Source organism: Branchiostoma belcheri, unplaced genomic scaffold, assembly GCF_001625305.1.
Source record: "Branchiostoma belcheri isolate BF01 breed outbred unplaced genomic scaffold, Haploidv18h27 scaffold6, whole genome shotgun sequence".
Taxonomy (NCBI): Eukaryota; Metazoa; Chordata; class Leptocardii; order Amphioxiformes; family Branchiostomatidae; genus Branchiostoma; species Branchiostoma belcheri.
Window position 1 is genome coordinate 6476936 of NW_017804242.1, and position 9976 is coordinate 6486911.

Genomic DNA, 9976 nt, shown 5'->3' on the forward strand with positions numbered 1-9976 from the left:
AAATTATATAAATGTACAATGTATCTTATACAAGTGACAAAGTAATTGCATATTGAAATTTGGGCTTTACAGTAGATGATAGCCATAATGCTTTCTTACAGGTAAACCGTTTTAAAATATTTGATTGCCAATTGTAAAACTTAATTGAAAATTATATCTTTTTGTCCTTGAGGGTCTGTTTGAATCCATCAATGTGCAGCAGCTTTTTAGTTTCTCAATGTGTTTACACAGGATGGCGGGACCGCACTCCATGTGGCCAGCTTGAACGAGAACACCGGGGTAGCGGAGCTGCTGATTAAACATGGCGCTGATGTGAAGGCGAGGGACAAGGTGAGTACAGACAATTATCTCTTGTGGTTAGGATTAAGGCAATCTGTTGTTGTTTAGAAGTATTTGCTACTAATAGGATATTCCATAATCTTTATTTTAAGCCGTTTGGACCTGGCAGGCATAGGGATTCAATTTATCTTTAGCTGGCCTTTCAAACACTCTAATACAGTTATGACTATGTACTATATATGTATACGTGACAAAGCAATGCCGTTTTGAAGTTTAGGCTTTACAATGTTTGATAGCGTGATGTGCACTGTGCTAATAATGTATAATTGCCAATTGTAAAAGCACTTTCCTCCTTATCTGAAAACTTCATCTTGCTGTGTCCTCCAGGGTGTTTTTGAATCCAACAATGTGTAGCAGATTTGTATGTGTTTACACAGTATGACTGGTCCGCGCTCCATCGGGCCAGCATAAACGTGGAACCTGGGGTAGCGGAGCTGCTGATTAAACATGGAAAGTCAATCATGCTGCCCTTGAGAGTCTATTTTAATACACCAATGTGCAGCAGATTTATAGTTTCTCTGTGTGTTTACGCAGAATGGCTGCACCGCACTCCATGTATATGGGGCCAGTTTGAACGAGAACACTGGGTTAGTGAAGCTGCTGATTGAACATGGCGCTGATGTGGAGGCGAGGGACAACGTGAGTACAGACAATCATCTCTTGTATAGTAAGGATTAAGGGCAATGTGTTGTTATTTAGAAGTATCTGCTGCTAAGAGGATATTCCATAATCTTTATTTTAAGCAGTTTTGACCTTGACAGGCATAGGAATTCAATTTACGTTTAGCTTGCCTGTCAAACACTCTAATGCAGTTATGACTATGTACCATATGTATGTATACGTGACAAAGCAATGCCGTTTTGAGGTTTAGGCTTTACAATGTTTGATAGCCATATTGTTTTTTTAATTTACATGTGTACTTTGCTAATAATGTATACTTGTCAATTGTAAAAGCACTTTCCTCCTTAACTGAAACATTATCTTGCTGTCCTTCAGGATGTATTTGAATCCAACAATGTGTAGCAGATTTGTATGTGTTTACACAGTATGACTGGACCGCGCTCCATCGGGCCAGCATAAACGTGGAACCTGGGGTAGCGGAGCTGCTGATTAAACATGAAAAGTCAATCATGCTGCCCTCGAGAGTCAAGTTTAATACACCAATGTGCAGCAGATTTATTGTTTCTCCCTGTGTTTACACAGTATGGCCGGACCGCTCTCCATATGGCCAGCTGTGAAGGGAACACTGGGGTAGCGGAGTTGCTGATTGAACATGGCGCTGATGTGGAGGCGAAGCGCAGCGTGAGTACAGGCGGTTATCACCTCATGTAGTAAGGATTTAGGGGCAATTAATGGTTGTTGAGAAATATCTGCTAACCTGAAAGTGTTCTCTGATTTCTTACCTTTTGGGGCCCATTAACCACGGCAGGGGTTCAGCTTAGTATGAAAATTATATTAATGTAGAAAGACGAGCGACAACGTGAGTACAGACAATCATCTCTTGTATAGTATTAAAGGCTTAAGGGCAATTTGTTGTTGTTTAGAAGTATCTGCTAATAAGAGGATATGCTATAATCTTTATTTTAAGCCGTACGCGTTGGACCTGACAGGCATAGGGATTCAATTTATCTTTAGCTGGCCTTTCAAACTCTCTAATACAGTAATGACTATGTACCATATGTATGTATACGTAACAAAGCAATGCCGTTTTGAAGTTTAGGCTTTACAATGTTTGATAGCCATATTGATTTTTTTATTTACATGTGTACTTTGCTAATAATGTATAATTGCCAATTGTAAAAGCACTTTCCTCCTTATCTGAAAACTCTATCTTGCTGTCCTCCAGGGTGTTTTTTTTTCAATCCAACAATGTGTAGCAGATTTGTATGTGTTTACACAGTGTGGCTGGACCGCACTGCATCGGGCCAGCATAAACGTGGAACCTGGGGTAGCGGAGCTGCAGATTAAACATGAAAAGTCAATCATGCTGCCCTTGAGAGTCTATTTTAATACACCAATGTGCAGCAAATTTATAGTTTCTCTGTGTGTTTACGCAGAATGGCTGCACCGCACTCCATCTGGCCAGCTTTACCGGGAAGACCGGGGTAGCGGAGTTGCTGATTGAACATGGCGCTGATGTGGAGGCGAAGCACAGCGTGAGTACAGGCGGTTATCACCTAATGTAGTAAGGATTTAGGGGCAATTAATGGTTGTTGAGAAATATCTGCTAACCTGAAAGTGTTCTCTGATTTCTTACCTTTTGGGGCCCATTAACCACGGCAGGGGTTTAGTTAAGTAGGAAAATTATATAAATGTACAATGTATCTTATACAAGTGACAAAGTAATTGCATATTGAAATTTGGGCTTTACAGTAGATGATAGCCATAATGCTTTCTTACAGGTAAACCGTTTTAAAATATTTGATTGCCAATTGTAAAACTTAATTGAAAATTATATCTTTTTGTCCTTGAGGGTCTGTTTGAATCCATCAATGTGCAGCAGCTTTTTAGTTTCTCAATGTGTTTACACAGGATGGCGGGACCGCACTCCATGTGGCCAGCTTGAACGAGAACACCGGGGTAGCGGAGCTGCTGATTAAACATGGCGCTGATGTGAAGACGAGGGACAACGTGAGTACAGACAATAATCTTTTGTATAGTATTAAAGGATTAAGGGCAATTTGTACATGTTGTTGTTTAGAAGTATCTGCTATTAAGAGGATATGCCATAATCTCTATTTTAAGCCGTTTGGACCTGACAGGCATGGGGATTCAATTTATCTTTAGCTGGCCTTTCAAACTCTCTAATACCGTTATGTCTATGTACCATATATATGTATACGTAACAAAGCAATGCCGTTTTGAAGTTTAGGCTTTACAATGTTTGATAGCGTGATGTGCACTGTGCTAATAATGTATAATTGCCAATTGTAAAAGCACCTTCCTCCTTATCTGAAAACTCTATCTTGCTGTCCTCCGGGGTGTTTTTGAATCCAACAATGTGTAGCAGATTTGTATGTGTTTACACAGTATGACTGGACCGCACTGCATCGGGCCAGCATAAACGTGGAACCTGGGGTAGCGGAGCTGCTGATTAAACATGAAAAGTCAATCATGCTGCCCTCGAGAGTCAAGTTTAATACACCAATGTGCAGCAGATTTATTGTTTCTCCCTGTGTTTACACAGTATGGCCGGACCGCTCTCCATATGGCCAGCTGTGAAGGGAACACTGGGGTAGCGGAGTTGCTGATTGAACATGGCGCTGATGTGGAGGCGAAGCACAGCGTGAGTACAGGCGGTCATCACCTCATGTAGTAAGGATTTAGGGACAGTTAATGGTTGTTGAGAAATGTCTGCCAACCTGAAAGTGTCGTCTGATTTCTTACTCTTTGGGGCCCATTAACCACGGCAGGGGTTTAGTTTAGTAGGAAGATTATATTAAATGTGCAATGTATCTTATACAAGTGACAAAGTAATTGCATATTGAAATTTGGGCTTTACAGTAGATGGTAGCCATAATGCTTTCTTACAGGTAAACCGTTCTAAAATATTTGATTGCCAATTGTAAAACTTAAATTGAAAATTATATCTTTCTGTCCTTGAGGGTCTGTTTGAATCCATCAATGTGCAGCAGCTTTTTAGTTTCTCCATGTGTTTACACAGGATGGCCAGACCGCACTCTATGTGGCCAGCGAGCACGGAAACATGGGGGTAGTGGAGCTGCTAATTAAGCATGGCGCTGATGTGAAAACGAGGGACAACGTGAGTACAGACAATCATCTCTTGTATAGTAAGGATTAAGGGCAATTTGTTGTTGTTTAGAAGTATCTTTATTTTAAGCCGTCTGGACCTGACACTGGCATAGGGATTCAATTTACGTTTAGCTGGCCTTTCAAACTCTCGAATACATTAATGACTATGTACCATATGTATGTATACGTGACAAAGAAATGCCGTCTTGAAGTTTAGGCTTAACAATGTTTGATAGCCATATTGTTTTTTGTTATAAAAGCACCTTCCTCCTTATCTGAAAACTCTATATTGCTGTCCTTGAGAGTCTATTTTGAATCCAACAATGTGCAGCAGAATTGTACGTGTTTACACAGAATGGCAGGACCGCACTCCATGTTACAAAAAGGTTATATCGCCAAATTTGTCATATTGTATTTCGTAGCAGTTCTTGGAATCATAAGTCACTTGTTCCACTTGTTAGCTTGCACTGCCTGGACTTTCGATGTACTGTTTCATGTTTATCTAATTACGTTTAATTTGTTCAATTTCGTAACCATGGATTTGCAAATAAAGGTACTATTAAAGGCCTTGTAATTTGAACGGTTTACCTTCTTCTGGCTCTATACACTCCATGCAGCAGTTTATACAGTTTTCTTTGCAACGAACTAGCAAGAATAGGAAAAAACATTGTGTAAAAGTTGTGGTTTCTTTTTCGGATGCCCTCGTACAAAGCTTGGGAGGAAGCCACTGGACTACGTACATGACCAAAATAGACGGCGTTCCTTAAAGGTCAGTAAAGGTTTGAGTGAATGATATCTACATAATGCATGTCTTAGTGTCTCAATGCATGTTGCCGACCACATCCGGACTTATAGAGCCTTTTAACCGAATAAAAGAATGTTCCTGTTGTGTTTTGACATCACGATGAAAGTATTTGATTTGCGATTATGAACAAATAGGATCCAACGTAGTTGATACCAGACTCAACTACTATATATTGAAAGCCCATTATCTGATAATAATTATGTTGCATTTTTGCATTATAACTGTTGAGTGTTTACATCGTGCAGAATCTGGCTACTGATGTTTCCTACCACAAACTGATGAAACAGTCCGGTGGGGAGAAACTCGACAGTTTTAAACTGTGCCTCTGTGGACCACAGGAAGCTGGAAAATCTACTCTAATGGAAAGTCTGCAAACGGTACATGCAAAACTATAACCTTACTCCAATTATGATACTTCCACTTTGTATACGAAATTAGATATCTATAGCACAAAGATACAGATTTGCTTGAATTTACCCTGTAAAGTTTTCTTTTTGTCTGCAGGAATTCATACATAACTTGAAAACTGTTTCTCAACTATATGTACATTCTTTGAAGTTACACGCACATGATTCAAGGCAGTATGACTTTGGGTCAGTCAAAATGTTTAAAAAATATTTAAATCGGTATAAATAAATCTAGAACACTGTTTTATTATACATGTCCTTTATAACAACCCTACCCTGTCACTGATTTACTAAAATAGAGGGTCAAAACTGGAAAGACCTATTACTCTATTAATTACTTAACTATTATAAGCATTTTAACTACTAGTAAATATGTTATAATTTCATACAGGGGTTTTTCTTCGCTTTGGTCCGGGATCGAAGGACTCCAGACAATCAGCCACACGAGCCCACCCCAGGTGTGAATGTGGGAACAACCAACATCCCCGGTGTAGGGCAGGTCAGTGTGTGGGACTTCGCTGGACAGTCAGAGTACGCGGTAACCCACAGCATGTTCATGGATGCAGAGAACACCATCTTCATTGTGCTGTACAACATCATGGACGAGACAAGCAAACAGAAGAGAGAGGTGATTACAATGTACATTAACACTATATACATGACAAAATTATATAATTGTTCTTAATACGATGGTGGCTTAACGACCCACCATTTCATTCCAGGTCCACTGGTGGCTGTGTTTCATCAAGTCCTGCAACACTAAGAGAAAGCCTCACGTGATCCTAGTAGCCAGTCGCGCAGACCAGACTGACAAAGGTACATGTACATGTACTTGTGACGTAATAATACTAAGACAAGTTTAGTAAATTGATTTACGTATAGATATGGGAGTTTTAAGATCGTGTTTCCTTTTAATAATTTGTCTTACATATCTCTTTAAGCCCCTGATCTATTTACGATTTACTAGTATGTTATTCATTGGACAGGACATCAACAAGCATCTGCCATCCTTGAACTGATGACGTCAGAGTTCAAGGATCACATGAACATCTCAGACGAAGTGTTCCTACTTGACTGCAGAAAGACTCGTCAAACTGACATGAGGCGTCTTAAAGACCTGCTGACAAGACTGAAGACACAGCTTCTAGCAGTGAGTCTTGCTGTTTTGTAACAATTTCTGAATTTCAGAATTTGAACTAAAATGTTTGGATACAGACTTGTATCCTTCTGAAACATCCCTACTGTAGAAAATGTCAAACAAGAGTCAGAACCTTTCGAAAAAGATGTGTCTGAATTTGACTACCGAAACGTACGGTGTCTAGATCTGTTCACAAATCCTCATAGTCATTTCTTGTAAAATCAACAACAATTGCAATGCAGCTTAAACTGCCCCCTTTCCTTTTGTAGCATCAGCGAGCCATACCCAAGCTGTGTGCTGAGATCATGAAGTGCCTGCCAAAATGGGCCAAGGAGAAGTGCAGCCCGAAGTGTCCTGTCTTGAAATGGCCAGAATATAAGGAGGCGGCGAAGGAGATCGATCGCTTGATCGATGAGGATTTTCTGAAGACGTATTCACAGTACTTGGATCACCTGGGTGAGGTAAATATACACTTAGCTAATAGGATAATATATATACAGATGTCTTACGTATACATTCTTGCCAATCAGGCCCAGCAACAAAACATACACTATGCTGTAAGTACTTGTTATAATAATTTTAAGACCCAAACACTTCTGAATTATTCTGCAACATTGTTTCAGATATTGTTTGTCTCGCCGCCAAATGCTGACCCCATCATTGTACTGAAGCCCAACTGGCTCTGCACGGATGTCTTCGGCAAAGTCATGGCACCAGAAAACTTTCCCATCCAACGTCTAACAACCATCTACGACGTCGTGACGAAAGAGGAAATCCAGAGAGTGTTCCAAGATGTCGCCAACGTCGATCTGCTAATCACCCTGCTGCAAGAGTTCCAGCTCTGCCACACTTATGACGGACAAGAGTTCATCATCCCCGGGCTGCTGACACAGACCATGCCTCCAGAGAAGTGGCAGCCGACCGCAAACCCCGCCAAGACCGTGTACTTCGGCAAGCAAGTCCAGTGTGCCGACACGACCGACATGTTCTCCTCCGCGTTCTTCCCCCGTGTGCAGACCCGCCTGATGAGGGAACTGAAGAATCGCCCGCTACTGTGGAGAGACGGAGCCAAATGCTTCGACACCAACGTGGAAAGCCTCATCAAGCTCTCCCCAGGAGGCCGTGCCGTCAACATGTGCGTACGAAGCGAGCAGGACGACAAGCCGAGCTGCCGGCAGATGCTCGAGAAGATTGAGAGCATCCTGACCAACGTGCTCGACGAATGCAGCCCAGGCACCAATACCGAGGAGAGGGTGCTCAGCGCTCGTGCACTGAGGGAACACAGAGAGGAAACCTATTCATACAGCATGGATCAGATCAACAAGGCCAAAGCAGAGGACGGCATCGTCCATCACGACATCCTCGGCTTCTCAGAAAACATCGATGACCTCCTGTATGGCGGAAGAGACGACGATGAAGAGCAGCAAGGAGCTGTCGGAAATTCGGTCCAACAGACGTTCGAATTCGTGTCCGGGACTGGTAACGTTGTCATCAGAGCAGGTGATCACGCTCACTTCGACATGGCAAGAATCATGCAAGGTAACCTGGGGCAGCTACAGCTGGAGGAGACTGTCCCTGGCGACATGGGACAGCTACAGTTGGGGGAGACTGTCCCTGGCGACCCGGGACAGCTACAGTTGGGGGAGAATGTCCCTGGTGACATGGGACAGCTACAGTTGGGGGAGACTGTTCCTGGCGACCCGGGACAGCTACAGTTGGGGGAGAATGTCCCCGGTGACATGGGACAGCTACAGTTGGGGGAGGAGACTGTCCCTGGCGACATGGGACAGCTACAGTTGAGGGAGAATGTCCCTGGCGACATGGGACAGCTACAGTTGGGGGAGAATGTCCCTGGCGACCCGGGACAGCTACAGTTGGAGGAGACTGTCCCTGGCGACCTGGGACAGCTACAGTTGGAGGAGACTGTCCCTGGCGACCCGGGACAGCTACAGTTGGAGGAGACTGTCCCTGGCGACCTGGGACAGCTACAGTTGGAAGAAAACGCTCCTAGTGACCTGGAACAGCTACAGTAGACAGAACATTGTACAGCTTGAGTAGGAAGTGCCTTCTAACAGCTATATTTCAAAGACAATCTGTCTGATGTTGACATTAAAATTCTTTTCCCTGGAATGAGACATACGTGTTCCCATCGCCCGACATGTATGGGATTCGCAACACCATCCGATTGAAATGTCTCATTGCCAAATTGGCCAATGGACATGTGCGTGTGACATTTATGCTGTTTGCGTATTAGTAGAACAACCGGTGACCATCATAAATTCATTACTGAAATTATGGTAGAGATAAGATTATCATCTTCATGTGCTTGCTGGGGTTAAGTTGATAGGCATATGTTTAGTCAAGTTTAGTTCAGACAGTGGGTAGTTTCTAAGAACGCGATATATATTATATGATTGGAACCTCAAAGAAAGCATAACGGAAGTTGTGTGTTCAATGTATGTTGTCATTTTCATTCAAATTGAACAATTAAGGAATTTTACAATATGACAATGTTTCCTTCAGAAGTAAATGCAAAAATTCCATATAGTATGATTTACCCATTTAACATTCCTGTGTACATGTATATGCACTAGACGGATTTGATCTTGCATTAAAAAACTTGCCATGAAACCACGTTTTCATCTGTATTTTATTCATTCCTTACATACAGTTTTCTCTGAGAGTAACACAGAAAAGGTGTACAAGCTGTAGCAAACACAAGGACAGTGATTAGAAGCAAAACCTTCGAAACCTTTTGTACATTCAGAGTCACACTGTTGCAGTGAATTATGATAACCCCAAGGAAGAATCCTAGGACCACAACTGTTTGTGGATGACCTACCAAAAAGTACATTAATGAAGACGTTTTCATAACATTGTTTTTTTTTTAATGTGGAAGCCTTTAATAGGGTACCCAGCACAATTATATAAGAGAGTTGACATTGAAATTAGTGATCAAGCAATAATACTGATTTTCACAGTTGGGATTCACAAACTAACATCTAAATAGCCAATCGTCCATAAGTCAAAGATATAGCACAAAAGGAGCGCATCATATAGAAGCAACTTGACTTACTAAAATGATATGAGCAATGGTAGTACTACATGTACTTCTACTCGTGCTGCCTACATGTCAATACAAACTGTCCAGCAAATCGATACGTTTATAATTTTGTACACCATTTTTGTGTAATATAAACAAATGTGCCACAAATGTTACAAAAGTCTGGTCTTCTACTTTCAATGACAGCCATCTTTTACAAACTTATACAGCTCGAACTATCATTTGACCCTAGAAGTCCCTGTGATATTTTGCATTTACGCAAAACTTGTGTGCTATTCAGTTATGCCCCCCTCCCATCCCAAATTGTCTAGCAAGCAACAAAGTCAAAAAGCAAGTAGAAAACAGAAATGACACTTCTTTCATAATTGTTGCTTTCTGGTAACTTTATTATAGATTTCCAACGTAACTGTTTTTATGCAAGTTATCCAGGACAACCAACCCCTTCAATGATACATCAATATTATAATTAG

At 41.6% G+C, this 9976-nt stretch overlaps 2 protein-coding genes across 2 annotated transcripts in view; both read left to right on the forward strand.

Annotated features, from left to right (window-relative positions):
* Positions 1-1017, forward strand: part of LOC109482308 (putative ankyrin repeat protein RF_0381) — a 19403-nt gene extending 18386 nt beyond the window's left edge. Inside the window, exons 7-8 of the mRNA XM_019784991.1 lie at positions 232-330; positions 874-1017. Of these exons, the coding sequence (XP_019640550.1) occupies positions 232-330; positions 874-1017 (243 nt within the window). The remainder of the gene's footprint in view (positions 1-231; positions 331-873) is intronic.
* LOC109482681 (death-associated protein kinase 1-like) overlaps positions 1-8650 on the forward strand; it is an 8968-nt gene extending 318 nt beyond the window's left edge. The window contains exons 2-15 of the mRNA XM_019785507.1: positions 232-330; positions 874-978; positions 1543-1641; positions 2397-2495; positions 2872-2970; positions 3527-3625; positions 4004-4102; positions 4805-4861; positions 5143-5274; positions 5696-5932; positions 6027-6120; positions 6291-6454; positions 6712-6903; positions 7066-8650. Of these exons, the coding sequence (XP_019641066.1) occupies positions 1564-1641; positions 2397-2495; positions 2872-2970; positions 3527-3625; positions 4004-4102; positions 4805-4861; positions 5143-5274; positions 5696-5932; positions 6027-6120; positions 6291-6454; positions 6712-6903; positions 7066-8475 (2760 nt within the window). The 5' untranslated portion in view covers positions 232-330; positions 874-978; positions 1543-1563 and the 3' untranslated portion in view covers positions 8476-8650. The remainder of the gene's footprint in view (positions 1-231; positions 331-873; positions 979-1542; positions 1642-2396; positions 2496-2871; positions 2971-3526; positions 3626-4003; positions 4103-4804; positions 4862-5142; positions 5275-5695; positions 5933-6026; positions 6121-6290; positions 6455-6711; positions 6904-7065) is intronic.
* Positions 8651-9976: the final 1326 nt, after the last annotated feature.